The sequence below is a fragment of the Geotrypetes seraphini genome, chromosome 8, assembly GCF_902459505.1.
Source record: "Geotrypetes seraphini chromosome 8, aGeoSer1.1, whole genome shotgun sequence".
Taxonomy (NCBI): domain Eukaryota; kingdom Metazoa; phylum Chordata; class Amphibia; order Gymnophiona; family Dermophiidae; genus Geotrypetes; species Geotrypetes seraphini.
This window is the reverse complement of record NC_047091.1, coordinates 25,596,496-25,613,622: the sequence shown is the minus strand read 5'-3', so window position 1 is coordinate 25,613,622 and position 17,127 is coordinate 25,596,496. Positions and strand designations below refer to the sequence as shown.

The 17,127-nt window shown below is 47.5% G+C and overlaps 1 protein-coding gene across 2 annotated transcripts in view; it reads left to right on the top strand.

Moving 5' to 3' along the window:
• Positions 1-11,443, top strand: part of PTP4A2 (protein tyrosine phosphatase 4A2) — a 57,649-nt gene extending 46,206 nt beyond the window's left edge. For both annotated transcript variants that reach the window (XM_033955383.1, XM_033955384.1), the window contains exon 6: positions 9,575-11,443. In XM_033955383.1, the coding sequence (XP_033811274.1) occupies positions 9,575-9,686 (112 nt within the window). In that variant the 3' untranslated portion in view covers positions 9,687-11,443. The remainder of the gene's footprint in view (positions 1-9,574) is intronic.
• Positions 11,444-17,127: the final 5,684 nt, after the last annotated feature.

Here is a 17,127-nt window from a genome sequence, read left to right as displayed (position 1 = left end):
ATCCCCTCGTGGTCTCCAGTTCAAAATTTTCCGCTGAGCCTAGAAGTCGTGTTTTTTCAGGCTCTGCCCCAACTGCCTTCTAGCACCGCGATTTTTCTTATTTTTTCTCGATTAAGTCGCTGTGCGCAAATTTTTTCTTGTTCAACTTGTTCCTGCTTCATTTTTGACCGACCCGGAGGCTTCTGGGTCCCCGTGGCCGCGTGGCTACTCGAGCCGCGGCCACTTTCGATTCTATGTCCCGGCCTTTGATTGGCTTTAAAAAAGTGCACCCGGTGCGAGCGGCTTCTTTCCATCACAGACCCGCATCGCCGGTGCATCCTCTGCCTGGGGGCCGCTCATCCAACTGACTCCTGCCCCCAGTGTGCTACTTTCCAGAACCGGGCCCTCCGCCGAAAAAAAGCCCGCATGGCGGATCTCTTCGCTGCCGACCAACCCTCTACCTCGGCCTCGAGGTCGGCCCCGGCCTTGAACTCGGCCCCGAATACCTCGGCATCGCCTCGAGACTCCAATCCGAAGTCCTCGGAACAACAGAAAGCCTCGGCTCCGGGTAAGTCCCCTCTTCCCTGTTCAGGTTCCGTAACAGCGAAGAAGCCAGCCTCGGGGACACCGGCAATGCATGGCGGAAGTCCCATGCTCACAGCCCCGGCGAAACCCTCCAAGCCTTCGGGCCGTGCCTCCACCACACGGGAATACTCTGATACGAGGTCGCCCCCGGTGGAGTGCACCGAGGCAGTGGACATGCCCTCGATGCTGTCCGTGCCCGTTTTCCAGGACCTACTCTGAGCGATGATCTCATCGGAGCTGTCCGCTGCAATGGCCCATCTACAACCGGCCTCGACCTCGACCCCGCATGTGCCAGACCAGCCTGAGCCTCGCGTCGAGCCACCTTGAGGAAAAGCGCGCAAGCTTCGCCGCATCCCATCCTCCTCGGACTCCTCGCCGAGACACCCAAGGCGCTCTCCCTCCACAGACCGCCGCGGGGCAAAACGTCGTGCTAAAACGACAGAAACCTCGAACTGCCGTACCTCCAAGAAGGCCCGAGGTTCCCCCACTCTACGAGGCCATTCACCTACACCTCGTACGGGACCGCTGAGGGTGACAGAGCTATCACTCTCCAACCCGCGCGTCCTCCGAACTCCCCCTCGGACCGGGGCTCCGATCCGAGGTTTCAGACTTTCACCGAGGGAGTCCGGGTCGAGGTCACCGATCCAACATCGATCGGTACCCCGAACCCCGGCATCGTCTCCGAGGGGCTCCTCGAGACGACGGAGATCCACGACCCCGGAACACTTTACATAGAAACATAGAAAAAGCGGCAGAAAAGGGCTATAGCCCACCAAGTCTGCCCATTCCAAGTATCCCCCCCCTGAATTTACTCCCTTAAAGATCCCACGTGAGTATCCCATTTTTTCTTAAAATCCGTTATGCTACTGGCCTTTATCACCTGGGGTGGGAGTCTGTTCCAATGATCCACCACTCTTTCGGTGAAGAAGTACTTCCTGGGATCGCCATGAAACTTCCCTCCCCTGATTTTCAGGGGATGCCCTCTGGTGGTTGAGGGTCCCATGAGCCAGAAGAGATCATCTTCTGACTCGATGCGTCCCGTGATGCACTTTCACAGTGCTTCCCCGGTCTCGGAGCGTGGATCGGAGCAGGAACCTCGATACTCGAGGGAAGCCTCCCCATCCTTCTCCACCCGACGGAGGTCTCGTTCACCGACCCCGCAAGGGGCCTCGGGAACATCCCGCCCATCCTTCTCTCGCTTTGTCCAGAACAAGGGCCACGCTTTGGACTTAGACCTCCAGTCCGACTCCAGATACTCTAAGGAGTACCTAGCGGAGCTGGATATGCCATCACTGCCCAGAGAGTCCCTTCGCTTACCGCCTAACCCGGTACTCCAACAGGCTTTCTTCAGGAACCTCAAGACCCCCTATATGGTCACAGCAGTACCCTCCAAAATGGAGGCCAAGTACTGTACAGTACCCTTCCCGGGATTTGAACAACCGCAGCTCTCCCACCAATCGCTGTTAGTAGAATCCTCCTTGAAAAAGGCTCACCCCTCCAGGGTCTCAGCGGCGGTCCCCCCAGGCCGAGAAGGCCGAACCCTAGACAAGTTCGGCAGGAGACTATATCAAAATGCGATGATGGCCTCTAGGGTGCAAAGCTACACTTTCACCTTCACATCCTATCTCAAACACCTCATTGGACTACTGAGAGCCTTTGAAACTGACTTACTGGCCTCCCGCCAAGGAGCGTTTAGCCTGCTTGCAGAGTCCCTCTCCAACCTACGCCTCCATCTATTCCACGCGGCCTACGATAGCTTCGAACTCTCCTCCAGAGAGGCAGCCTTTGCTATCGCCATGCGCCGACTAGCTTGGCTGCGCCTGGTCGACATGGACCCCAACTTACAGGACCGGTTGGCTAACCTCCCCTGCGTGGGTTAAGAACTGTTCGATGACACTATCGAGGCGGCTACAAAACGCCTCTCTGAACACGAATGCTCGTTTGCCTCCCTCGTGCGGCAAAAGCCTAAACCGCCCGCGTCCAGGCCGTTCAGGGCCCCTCCGCGCCGCTACTCACAAAAATCCACTCCTGCCTTCTCGCGGCCTCCGCCCAGGCGTCCGCAAGCCCACCATCGGGCTCTGCCCAAGTCCCAACCGCCTGCGACTACCATACCGTCCCCGTCCTTTTGACGGGATACGCGGAAGGGGGCGGGCCCCCTCCGCCATAGTCCCAGGCCTCCTTCCCATCGGGGGTTGCCTCAAAGTCTTTTACCCTCGCTGGGAACAAGTCACGTCGGACGCATGGGTCCTTGGCGTGATCTCATCAGGATACTCTCTCAACTTTCGGGCCATTCCTCCAGACAGCCCCCCAAGGAATTGCCCTCCCAACCGGACGCAGCTACCCCTACTCCTCTCCGAAGCTCGAGATCTGCTTCACCTGAGAGCAGTGGAGGAGGTTCCCCCCAGCCAACGGGGGAAGGGCTTCTACTCCCGTTACTTCCTGGTACTGAAAAAAACGGGAGACCTTCGCCCAATACTAGACTTGAGACGCCTCAACAAATTCCTGGTACGGGAAAAATTTTGAATGCTTTCTCTACCGATCCTCTACCCCCTGATCGACGAGGGCGACTGGCTCTGCTCCCTCGATCTGAAGGAGGCGTACACACATATCCCAGTGCACCCCGCTCACCGCAAGTTCTTGCGTTTTCAGGTGGGAAACCTGCACCTGCAATACCGAGTCCTCCCCTTCGGTCTAGCATCGTCACCTCGGGTCTTCACCAAGTGCCTCGTGGTGGTCGCAGCTACCTTACGCTCCCAAGGTCTTCAGGTATTCCCCTACCTGGACGACTGGCTGATCAAAGCCCCATCCAGGGAAGGGGTTATCTCAGCGACCCAACAGACTATTATCTACCTACAGAGTCTGGGGTTCGAGATAAACTTCCCAAAATCCCAACTACGCCCCTCGCAGTCCCTACAATTCATCGGGGCCACGCTGGACACGGTTCGCCTCTGTTCCTTCCTCCCCCCTCCGCGTCTAGAGGCGTTAGTAAGTCTGAGCCGAAGGATCTCACTGCTGACCTCGGTATCAGCTCGACAGATGATGACTCTCCTGGGCCACATGGCCTCCACCGTCCATGTCACACCCTTCGCCCGCCTCCATCTGAGAATCCCTCAATGGACCCTGGCTTCTCAATGGCGTCAAGACCGGGACCCGATCGATCGTCCCGTGACAGTGACTCCTTCCTTGCAACGATCGCTCCGCTGGTGGGCCGACTCTTCAAATCTTTCCAAAGGTTTGCTCTTCCTCGCCCCTCCTCACAGCAAGGTACTCACCACGGACTCGTCGGAGTACGCTTGGGGAACCCACCTGGACGGCCTCCGCACTCAGGGGATGTGGTCAGCAGAAGACCGCCGCTGTAACATCAACGTGCTAGAGCTCCGGGCCATCTATCTCGCAGCTGTAGCTTTCCAACATCTGCTTCACGACCGGGTGGTCCTCATCCGAACCGACAACCAGGTAGCAATGTACTACGTAAACAAACAAGGGGGGACAGGATCTTGGCCCCTCTGTCGGGAAGCCATGCGCCTCTGGAATGGGAAATCTCCAACAACACCTTCCTTCGAGCGGTGTACATACAAGGAGAACAAAACTGTCTGGCGGACAGACTCAGCCGCCTCCTCCAGCCACACGAGTGGTCACTGCACTCTCAGACCCTACGACAGGTGTTCGAAAAGTGGGGGACGCCTCAAATAGATCTGTTTGCATCCCCCCACAATCACAAACTGCCCTTCTTCTGCTCCCGGATACACTCCCCAGACCGACTCAAGGCCGACGCCTTCCTCCTCGACTGGGAGGGAAGGTTTCTGTACGCGTTCCCGCCGTTTCCCCTGATCCTGCGGACGCTGGTCCACCTGAAAACGGTGAAAGCCACCCTGATCCTGATTGCTTCTCGCTGGCCACGCCAGCCTTGGTTTTCCCTTCTACTTCAACTCAGTGTCAGAGATCCACTGCCTCTGCCTCGGTTTCCCTCTCTACTATCACAGAGTCAGGGTTCGCTGTTGCATCCCAATCTTCAATCTCTTCATCTGAATGCTTGGTTTCTTTCCCCCTGATTTCTCTCTCCGTGTCTCAATCAGTCAAGGAGATATTGGAGGCCTCTAGAAAGACCTCGACGAGAACCTGCTATTCCCAAAAGTGGACCAGATTCTCAACCTGGTGCTCCTCTCACAGCCAGGATCCGGTGTCGGTCCCCGTCCCTCTGGTCCTTGACTATTTACTTCAATTATCTCACTCCGGCCTAAAGACCAACTCCATTCGAGTACATCTCAGTGCGATTGCGGCCTTTCATCAGCCCCTGGAAGGAAAAGCCCTCTCGCTCCACCCCTTAGTCTCTCGCTTCATGAAGGGTCTTCTGAATGTCCACCCTCCTCTCAAACCCCCTCCGGTGGTTTGGGACCTTAATGTGGTTCTGGCTCAACTAATGAAACCTCCATTTGAGCCCCTAGACAAATGCCATCCTAAATTCCTCACTTGGAAGGTGATTTTCCTGCTCGCACTCACTTCCGCCCAGCGAGTTAGTGAGCTACAGGCCCTGGTAGCGGACTCCACCATGACAAGGTGGTACTCCGCACACATCCAAAGTTCTTGCCTAAAGTAGTGTCTGATTTCCACCTCAATCAGTCCATCGTCTTGCCCGTGTTTTTCCCCAAGCCCCACTCTCACCCCGGAGAGGTGGCGCTTCACACTCTTGACTGTAAGAGAGCATTGGCCTTTTACCTCCAACGCACTCAACCGCACCGGAAAGTCCCACAATTATTTTTGTCCTTCGACCCAAACCGGTTAGGCCACCCAGTTTCCAAACGCACCCTGTCCAACTGGCTGGCCGATTGCATCACCTTTTGCTACGCTCAGGCTGGTCTCGCGCTACATGGTCGAGTAACGGGACACAAGGTCCGAGTGATGGCAGCCTCCGTAGCGTTCCTCAGGTCCACACCTATTGAGGAAATCTGCAAGGCTGCCACGTGGTCTTCAGTTCACACCTTCACCTCCCACTACTGTCTGGACTCACTGTCCAGAAGCGATGGCCGTTTCGGCCAATCGGTATTGCGAAATCTATTTGCTTAAATTGCCAACTTCCCTCCATCCCTTTTCAGTTAGCTTGGAGGTCACCCACATGTGAGAATATCATGCCTGCTTGTCCTGGGATAAAGCACAGTTACTTACCGTAACAGGTGTTATCCAGGGACAGCAGGCATATATTCTCACAACCCGCCCACCTCCCCAAGGTTGGCTTCTTTGCTAGTTAAGTGAACTGGAGACCACGAGGGGATGCGCCCCCTAGTGGAGCAGGAAGGCACGCATGCGTGGAGCAGCAGAGCAAACTTAAATCTTCAATCAAGTTTGCTTGAAAATGCTTCCGCATCGGGGCTCCGTAGATGATGTCACCCACATGTGAGAATATATGCCTGCTGTCCCTGGATAACACCTGTTACGGTAAGTAACTGTGCTTTCAGGGCAGAGGAAGAGGAACTGATGTGATCGCATCACGAAGTGCAGGATTATGGAGGAGATGTCACAGCTATTGAATGGTGAGCAGTGCAAATGACCAAATACATTTAAAGGATATAATATTTGCAGCATTTTCACATCTATGCAACATACAATGCTTTTCCAAGTCCCAGTACAAAGGCTGTACAAAATATTAATTCTGCTGCTGACATGCGACCGACATACTAGAATGTATACATGCTTCCATGGCAGTTGGTGTGCTCTCCTGTGTTTGCATGCATGGTTTGGAAACACAATGTGTTTGCTGAATCAGGCATCCAAAAAAAAAGCAAACAAACTGTGCTGGACTTCAGTGCCCAGCTCTAACAGAGAATGACAAGGGGACAGATTTTTCCCCGTCCCTGTGAGTTCTTTTCCTATCCCTGCCTCATTCCTGCAAGCTCTGTCCTTATCTACACAAACCTCAAACAATTTAAAATCATAAGTGTTCGAGGCTTGTGCGGTTAAGGTACAGCTTGCAGGAATGGGGTAGGAACAGCGACAAAACTCGTGGGGACGGGATGGGGAAATTGAGTTCCTGCAGGGACGGGAAAAATTTGTCATTCTCTACTCTAACACACAACTTATTACATTGTCTCTGGGTCTTAACATGTAACTCCCAAACTAAAACCCCAAGTCATTATTTGTTTCCTTAATTCTTTCAGTTTTTTTGTTTCTTTCTCTCCCCCCTCATATTATGGTCTAGAAGGCCTTACTGCCATGGATGATTTTTTTTTTCTGTATGCAAAAGGTATTGCTGTATATCCTTGGTTTACTTTGGCATGTGATATTAAAATTCAGTAAATACAAAGTAAAAACAATTGAGGAGACGTGGAGCATAGCTTCCAAACTCTCCTTGCAAATGTATGTGGTTGTGTTGTTTCTGTGTGTGTCAGACTTATGGTGGGGTTGGTAAGATAGTAGTTTAGGACATGGGGTATATTGGAAAAGTTTTTTGGGGAGTGGGGGGCTCTCTGGAGAAGCAGTTCCAGTTTTTGCAGCATAGAAACTTTAGCTAAAGCTGGAACTGCTGCTTCTCTAACACACATGAATTGTACTATTTTTTAGGAAGTTTATCGAACTCGATATGTCTTTTTACAAGTTTTCTCTCATGCCAAATTTGGTCACATTCTGTTAAATTTTCAGAGACTTGCTTTGCCTCCAGTGAGACAGACGATCTCAACCCCTTATGTATAATAATTTTTGACTTCTGGTGGCTCACACAGAATAAAACATGTGGGAGAAAAGGTAAAAACAGCTGTTTGGGGGGGGGTTGGAGGAGCAGAAAGGTCAAAGCTCTATGGGACAGAAGAAGAATAAGCATTGGGTATGCATCTGGGCGCCAGGTACAGCCAAAACAGGACTGAAGGAACAAAGCATAGCCTCCGGACAGGAATCCTCCATGCATGCTCTGAATAGAAAATTACATGGGAACAAAGTTGTCACCATCTCTACAGGCTCTGTCCCTACCCCTTCCCCGTGGATTCTGTTTTCATTTGCACAAGCCCCAAACACTTAGATTTTATATTTAAATCTTTTTATTAAAGTATAAAAAGGGACAACTGTCTATAAACCACAAATAGAGCCATTTTGATCTGGTTTTGGTACAACCTTCCCAAAGATTCAGTTGCCTCTGTTTTTACATCATCTGGGAAGATAATTGGATTGTCTTTCAGACACTGGTGTAGAAGAGAACCTAAACGGTGTAGTGGATGAACAGGAAAATAAGTGCGTATTAAATGTTGGAAATGTTCCTTTATGCCAGCAATGAGGGATGAATCTGCTGCCTGAGCAGCTGGGCATGTGATAGAACGTTGCAGATGGCAGACAAGACACAAATGATGCCATTTAACATAAAGAATTAACTTCACTTATTTCATCTTTATCACTAATTCACGCCACATATATCAGGAAATGGTGTGACTTAGCTCTTCAAGGTAAAATTGTTTCCAGCTTTTATAAACTCTTTAAGAGATCACCTTTATGTATTTACTGATGTAATATGTTGAGATTGGTCCAGTGTAGTTAATAGATCACTTCTCTCTGTAGGACTATCTCAATGGTGAAAGCTACTTTGAGATACAACTGGAATTCAGGTGAAAATACTGGCTTAAAGGTGGCATTGTAAGCCACTGGAGAAGATTCAAGCACCAAGGAAACGAGTAAAAGGAGAAGGGAGAATGGGACTTGTATACTGCCTTTTTGTGCTTACACATTCAAAGCAGTTTACATATGTACAGGTACTTATTTTGTACCTGGGGCAATGGAAGATTAAGTGACTAGCCCAAGGACACAAGGGGACTATTAAAAGGGTCATTCCAGCTGATGAGGTTGTGGTGGTGGTGAAGAATCTTGCAAAGGAGATAAGAGACCCAAAATAGAATAGAGTCCTAGAATTCAAGTGAGGATAGTGTCAAAAGATAAATATGGAGGCTGACAGAGTAGTGACCTCTGGCCTTAGCCGTAAAGAGGTTGATTGAAGTTTTGGCCAGACTGCAATGATTCAAGAATGTAAGAAAGTCAAGACACCAGAGGTAAATGCGTTGAAGTGGTTTGAGTGTAAATAGTAGCAAGAAGGCTTGATGGTTAGCAGGGCAAGTAGATTCTGGTGGAGACTCTGAAAAAGGTGATAAAAATTGAAAGGGGACAGGTTTAGAACAAACGCTAGGAAGTTCTTTTTCACTCAGAGGGTGGTGGATACATGGAACGCGCTTCCAGAGGCTGTGGTAGACAGGAACACATTAAATGGTTTCAAAGAGGGTTTGGATAGATTCCAAGAAGAAAAAGGGATTGAGGGGTATAGATAGATATAGACCACTACTCAGGCAATGGGCTTGATGGGCCACCGCGGGAGCGGACCGCTGAGAAGGATGGACCTATGGTCTGCCTCAGCGGAGGCAACTTCTTATGTTCTTATGCATGTTGAAGGGCAGCAGAGATGGTTGCAGTAGAAAGTGACAGACTGAAGCTACAAAGGAGAACAGAGGACTTGGGGAGAAATAGCTTTTGAGGAATTGGTAGTGAGTTTGGTGTGGGATTGAAGCTGAGCAGTTTCTCTCTCTGACTTCAGAAAAGGAAGGAAGGGTCTGGGGGAGAGTCTGAACTTTGCCGTAAAGGAGAGGCAGTGGTATAAAGAGACAGTGAGGGTTGAGGCAAAGATGGACACAATCCACTCTCTTAGTGAGTACAATTAGGCAGGAGTATTCAGTAGAGCAGGAACGAAAATATTGGGGGCGAGTCAAGGTTTGGAGTTTGGCACACATAAGAGGGGAGGGGAGCACTCCGGGAAATGAATCATCTTCCAGTTCTTAACACTTATGTTTGGGGAAACAAAGCCAGAAATAGTGCTGATAGAAAATCCTGGAAAATCCTTGTTAAATTCTCTGATTGTAAAGTGACCAAGGTTTTCAAGAGAGGGACCCAAAGCAGCTTAGCAGACACTGTCGATTTTAAGCTAGAACTGCAGGGATAAGTAACAATAATAGAAAGGGCAAATAAGTATGTCATTTGTGTGTGATTTCAGGAAGCGGAGAGGAGCCTTCAATTCCAAACAGCTGCTGTTCCTTGAGAAGTACCGACCCAAGATGCGACTGCGCTTCAGGGACACCAATGGTGGCCACTGCTGCATCCAGTAGAAAGGAGCAAAAAGCAAAGGCTGGCTTTAACCTGGCATCTTGTTTTGTTTGTCTGTTTTTATCTTTTAGCACCTGGAAATGTGAAATCTCGGATCCAAATGCATTGTTAACTTGGTGGTGGAGTCAGGGCCTGCTGTCTTCTGTCCCACTGACAGCATCAGCAGTTAAAGAGGAATAAACACCCAAATGGGAAAGACAAAAAAATAAAATAAATGTTAAGACGTGTTTTGGTAAAGGAGTGTTTGCTTCTAATGTCACTATGGAACATCTGCCAGGGCCCCACATGTTGGATCTCAGGGTGACAGAGCAGTAAAGTGAGGGGGGAAACTTACATTACACATGGCACATGGAACCGGATTCAGGCTCCAGCACAGAGACCTTCCTCTACTGCTGTTTTGGTTTAGGTAGACTGACCACTAGGAGGGGGAGAGGGTGGAGGAGCCCTCTGCTGTGTGTAATGTGGCAGCATCCTTAAACCTGAATGGGCATTTCTTCCCCAAATCTGATGGGATGCGTCACACATCGAATCGCTGCCCAACACATTTGTCTCAGTTGGTTTGACGTTATGGGCTTAGATGTGGTTCCACACCTGAAGGAGAGCGTGTGGGAGACTCTAGGCTTCAAGGGTGAGGATTCAGCTTGGTTTGCTTAGAATTAAAAAGGAACAAATACTGTCTAACCTCTTTACTTGCTGAACAGCATTGTCCTATTTGTGCTGTGAGAACTGCAGCAGTACACAAAGGGTAAGATTAAGCGTGATGTGTGTTGCCATCCCTCTGTCCCTCGTGACTCCTCTTACTGAAGCTAAATAAATTCCATTCCAGCACTTTAGTTTTAAAAATATACAGACACATGACATGAAACTAAAGCAGCTCTTGCTCCCTGATGGTCAGGGAGCCCTAATGTGTTCCTCTCCACCAGATTGCAGAAAGATCATGTCCACAGGATAATGGGTGGGTCTTGCTAGATCCCTGCAGATTTGCTGCCAAGTAAGCATGCAAATTAATGCCAGCAGTAGTTCACTTTTCACACTGATGTTAAGTCTGTGTAGATTCTCCAGCAGCCACGAGCCATGTGGATCTCTAATGCCTCCTTGTCTCCCCTGTGTTAGGTATAAGCAGGACCTGAAAATACCTGCTCAGGAAACTGTCAACAGCACATGCATTTCAGGGTTCATGTAGCTTCAACTACTTTTTGTTTAAATCTGATACAAATTATTTCTACCTTTTTTTCATACTGTAAGAACAAGTGGCTGGCACTGTCCTTGCATTAATGTGAAGCCAAAGGATAAACTTTGGGAAGTGCTTCCTTTAAAGCGAGAGCCTACATTCACCTGATCGAATGGCAATCCCAGCTGTTATTCTGAAGAATCTGATTGTACAGCTGAACCTGTTCATTTATGCCTTCCTCATTTTAACATATACAAGAACTAGGCTGTTTTGTTGTCTAGATGCAGGAATTGTAAACATCCGATTCCACTGTCTTGGTTCTTTTAAGAAAGATCTGCTGTGTAATGATTTGGTAAGTCTTTTAACAGAAACCAGCTTCCCTCTTGCAAACTCATGTTCATAAAATTGTTTTGAAAACTGGACTATTGTTGGTTTTACAAAAGGAAAGCTGTTACTGTTTGAAGAATTGATAGCTGGAAGCTGGCTTGGCAGATACTGAAATGTCAGGTTTAAACAGATATGCAGCCCAGGAAAAAAACACCAAACAAACCCTGAAACCTTTCAGAGAATAACATTAAAATATTTTACTCAAAACATGTCTGACTCTGCTTTATTCACTATGCCTCTTTTTTTTTTTTTGTCTGCACAAATGCTTTCCAGACCCTTTGTGTGCACTTCTGCATATGCCCTTTTGGGTCCCCTGCCCCCACCAGTTGCTCCCAGCCCACTCTCTCTGTATATGCTTTCCTTTACATAGGTCATATAAATCTTTATCTGACCTTTTTTTTTTTTTTTACTGTTTTCTTTCTAGTCAGCCTATCCATGCCATCTACTATCCCTTTCTCTCCCTTTGGATTGAAAGCAAGCTTGATGGAGATGAAAACTGTATTAGAGATTCAATGTACTCGCCTACCTCCAGCAGGAAGCAGTTCCATGCATTCACCATCCTTTATGTGGAAAGGTATTCAATTAAGAACATAAGAATTGCCTAAGGTTCATCAAGCTCAGTATCCTGTTTCTAACCCAGGTCTCAAGTTCCTAGCTAGATCCCAAGTAGTAAAACAGATTTTATGCTGCTTAAACTAGGAATAAGAAGTGGATTATTTCCCTATGCCATCTCAATAATGGCCTAGGGACTTCTCTTTTAGGAAATTATCCAAACCTTTTTAAAACCCTTCTAAGCTAACCGATTTTACCACATTCTCTGGCAATGATACAGAGTTTAATTACATGTGAATATTTTCTCCAGTTTGTTTTAAATCTACTTGATAGCTTCTTTGCATGCCCCCTAATCCTAGTATTTTTGGAAAGAGTAAACAAGTGATTCACAATACATCTACCCTTGCCACTCCACTCAATATTTTATAGACCTCTATCGCATTACCCTTGAGCTGTCTGCTTTAAGCTGAAGAGCCCTAGCCGCTTTAGCCTTTCCTCATAGGGAACTCATCCTATTCCTTTTATCATTTCTGTTGTCCTGCTATATCTTTTATGAGATACGGTGACCAGAATTGCGATACAAGAGCATTATAACATTTTCATCTTTTGTTTCCCATTCCTTTCCTGATACATTGAGCTAAAGGTTTCAATGTATCTTCAACGATGACACTTTAGATCCTTTTCCTGGGCAGTGACTCTGAATGTGGCACCCTACATCACATAGCTATAGTTTGGCTTCCACTCATGTTAAATGTCGTCTGCCTTTCTGAAGCCCAGTCTCTCAAGGTCCTGTTGTAATTTTTCACAATCTTTTTGTGTTTTCACAACTTTGTCATCAGCAAATTTAATTATCTCACTAGATATTCCCCTCTCTAGATCATTGATAACTATGTTAGAAAGCAGTGGTCCCAGCACAGACCCCCCCCCCAGGGAACCCCACTATTTACCCTTCTCCATTGAGAATATTGACCATTTAGCCCTACTCTCTTCTTTCTTTCAACTTGTTCTTAATTCATAATAGGATGTTACCTTCTATCTCATGACTTTCTAATTTCCTTTCATGAAATACTTTGGCTTTTCAAAAGGCATTTGACAAATACACAGTATCAACCAGCTCACCTTTATTCATATTCATATGACCACACTACCGTAAAGACATGCTGAGGATCGAGTCGGTTCAGCGAATGGCCACCAGGATGGTCTCGGGGCTAAAGGATCTAACGTATGAAGAAAGACTAAAGAAGTTGCGACTGTACTCACTTGAGGAACGAAGAGAAAGGGGAGACATGATTGAAACGTTTAAGTACATCACGGGTCGCATTGAGTCGGAAGATGATATCTTCTGTCTTATGGGTCCCTCGACCACCAGAGGGCATCCGCTGAAGATCAGAGGAGGGAAGTTTCAAGGAGACTCCAGAAAGTACTTCTTCACCGAAAGAGTGGTGGATCAGTGGAACAAACTCCCACTGCAGGTTGTTGAAGCCAGCAGCGTGAAGGATTTTAAGAGTAAATGGGATGCTCACATGGGATCTTTAAGGGAGTAAATTCGGGAGCGAATACTTTGGAATGGGCAGACTTGGTGGGCTATAGCCCTTTTCTGCCACTATGTTTCTATGTTTATTTACCTTTTCAAATAAATGCAGTAGATTGGTAAGGCAAGACTTCCCTTGACTAAATCCATGCTGGCTTTCTCTCATTAATCTATGTTTACATAAATGTTCAGTCATTTTGTTCTTTATAATTGTTTTGGGCAAAATGGTAGAGACTGATGTCAGACTCGGTCTGTAATTTCCCTGATCTCCTCTGGAACCATTTTTAAAAATCTGCATCATATTGGCCACCCTTCAGTATTCTAGTACTGTGCTTCATTTGTCATTTTTCTTTAAAATCACTAATAGCTCTGCAAGTTCATTTTACAATTCTGTCAGCACTCTGGGATGTATACGATCTGGTCCAATTGATTTGCTACTGTTCAGTTTGTCAAATTGACCCATTACATCTTCTAGTGCGGTAGTCTCAAACTCTTGCAGGGCCACATTTTGGATCTGGAGGGCCTCAGAAAAAATAGTTAATGTCTTAGTAAAGAAATGACAATTTTTCAGGAGGTAAAATTATAATTTATAAATCTTTCCTTTTGGCTAAGTCTTAATAATAATATTGTAATTTATAGCTAAAGAGGAATATGATCAAGAAACTGTTTTTATTTTATTGTTGTGATTATGATAAACATAGTGAGGGCCTCAAAATCGTACCTTTCGGGCCACTAGTTTGAGACCACTGTTCTAGTGTTACAGAGATTTGTTTTGAGTTTCTCTGATTCATCAGAACTGAATACCATTTCTCACAGCAGTAACTCCCCCACATCGTCCTTTGTGAAGACCAAAGCAAAGAATTATTTTATGTTAAAACAATTTTTTATTGATGACAACAACATAGCCAAAACAATCTAATATACAAGATATCAAAATACAAAAATAATCCAGTAAAGTAAGCATATACTTCAAGTCATCAAAATAGTTCCCGTGTAGTAACAGAAAATCGAAGAATGGCAGAACCCCCCCTCCCAAACCCCCAAATCACAGAACACATCCCCCCCCCCAAGAAAAACAAACAGTACCAACCGCACACAACTAGCTGTGTGCAGCACTGGATGAAGACCCTTCCACCCCTCTGAACCCCCCTCCCCCAAGTGTATACAGAAAAGAAAGAACAAAAAAAAGGGGAAGAGAGGCAAGCCAACACCCCTGAGCCCCCAAAAGGGGGAAACACCAGAGATCTCTGCAAAATCAGAAGGAATTCAGAAACTCACTACATGGACAAGGTGGCAAGACTTGTATATAGGAGTTCCAGATCTGGAGGAAGTGCTTCTTGCTCTTAGGACTAGCCCTTGCCGAGTGACGCTCCAAGAGCATCAAAGAGTGTAAGCAATTCTTCCAACTCCAATAGGAGGGTACGTCCCCTGTTGTCCAAACCAACAGAATCACCTTCCGCCCTAACACATCCAACTTGCGCATGAACTGAGAGTGGTAGAAAACTGGAACGCTCTTTCGTAGGCTGTAATAGGGGAAAACACCCTCCAGGGATTCAAGACAAAGTTAGACAAGTTCCTGCTGAACCAGAACATACCCAGGTAAGGCTAGTCTCAGGGTACTGGTCTTTGACCTAAGGGACACCGCATGAGTGGACTGCTGGTCACGATGGACCACTGGTCTGACCCAGCAGCAGCAATTCTTATGTTCTTATATTTATCCAACAGCAAACAGGCTGCAGAAAGGGTTAAGGAGCAATGAAACAGATGTTCAGCAAATTTCAGAAGCCCAGTCCAAAAACGCTGCACCGGCTGGCAGGACCAAAACACATGAAAAAAGGTATGGTCCTGCAGTGAGCATTTTTAACAAAGAGAGGTAGGTGTATGACCCGCATAAAAAAGCTGCTCCTGTGTAAAATAGGCTCATAGAAACATAGAAAGATGACGGCAGAAAAGGGCTATAGCCCATCAAGTCTGCCCACTCTACTGTCCCACCCCATTAAGTCAGAGTGCTGCTCGACCCAAGTAGAGATCCCACTGGATGTCCCATTTATTCTTAAAGTCGAGCACGCTAGTGGCCTTGATCACCTGCACCGGTAGTTTGTTCCAGTGATCCACCACCCTTTCTGTAAAGAAATACTTCCTGGTGTCATCACCAAATCTCCCTCCTCTGAGTTTGAGCGGGTGCCCCCTTGTGACTGAAGGTCCCTTAGGAAAGAATATGTCGTTTTCCACCTCGACACGACCTGTGACGTACTTAAATGTCTCAATCATGTCACCCCTCTCCCTGCGCTCCTCTAGAGAGTAGAGCTGTAACTTGCCCAGTCTTTCCTCATATGAGAGACCCTTGAGTCCGGAGACCATCCTAGTGGCCATTCGCTGGACTGACTCAGCTCGAAGTACATCTTTACGGTAATGTGGCCTCCAGAATTGCACACAGTACTCCAGATGAGGTCTCACCATGGTTCTGTACAGTGGCATTATGACTTCAGGTTTACGGCTGACGAAGCTTCTATTGATACATCCCATCATCCGCCTTGCCTTGGATGAGGCCTTCTCTACTTGTTTGGCAGCCTTCATGTCTGCACTGATGATTACTCCCAAGTCCCGTTCTTCTGAGGTTGTAGCTAGTGTTTCTCTATTCAAGGTGTATGTTCTGCATGGACTTCTGCTGCCGAGATGCATCACCTTACAGTTCTTTGTGTTGAAGCCCAGCTGCCATGTTGAGGACCAGTTTTCCAACTTGATCAGATCCTGCGCCATACCATCCATGAGATCGCTTTCACCTACTATATTACACAGTTTGGCGTCTTCGGCAAACAGCACTACTTTTCCCTGAAGCCCTCGGGTCAAGTCCCTTATGAATATGTTAAAAAGGGATGGTCCCAGGACTGAGCCCTGCGGCACTCCGCTAGTCACCTCCGATGTCTTAGAGAGGGTGCCATTGACCACACTCAGCCAATCATTGACCCATGCCGTTAGTTTCTCACCTAACTCATCTTGTTTAATAGTCTACGGTGTGGGACACTGTCAAACGTTTTACTGAAATCCAAGTACACTATGTCCAGAGACTCTCCCGAGTCTAGCTTTCCTGTCACAGAGTACGAAATTGGCACTAACAGAAATCCTGGGAATCCTTTTAATTAAAGCAAGGAGATTGATGGAATCGGTGGACATCCTCAAATCTCGACTCCATCGAGAATGCAACGAATCCCTGTCTGCCTGTCTGAAAAGTCGATGAAAATAATAATAATAGCTTAATTATATATCCAGTCCCCACATACCCACCACACAGTAAAGAGTAATACATAATAACAAACAAGAATGGTCAGCCTCCACCATCAAAATCACAAGTACATGTTGTTCTCACCATCCCCATCCAACAATCATCCAGATGCGCACTCACCCCAGCCATACCCGCAAACATCTGGCCTCCTCAAGATCCCAACAGCGGCAACAATCCAACAGTATGTTCAACAGGAATTGAAAACCCCCCCTCCTGGACCAACACAAAGACAGAAAACAAACTGTAACTGGGTCTAACAAGGGCTGCTCTTCCACTCGGGCTGACTGATTCATTAATTCCCATGATGACCCCCATATCACCGAAGTATAACCGAAGAGTAGGTCCAGCAAGCTCGGCAGCCCAGACAGTAAGTCCCAAGATGGTGTCACAGGAGGGAAACCAAGACCATCCACAGCGGCAGATGCAAAGAATGCAATACAGGCAGATAGAAAAACGGAAAACCCAATACCGCATATGGATATCTGTCAGCCGCCGCTGCCTCAGGAAGCTGCTGAGCAA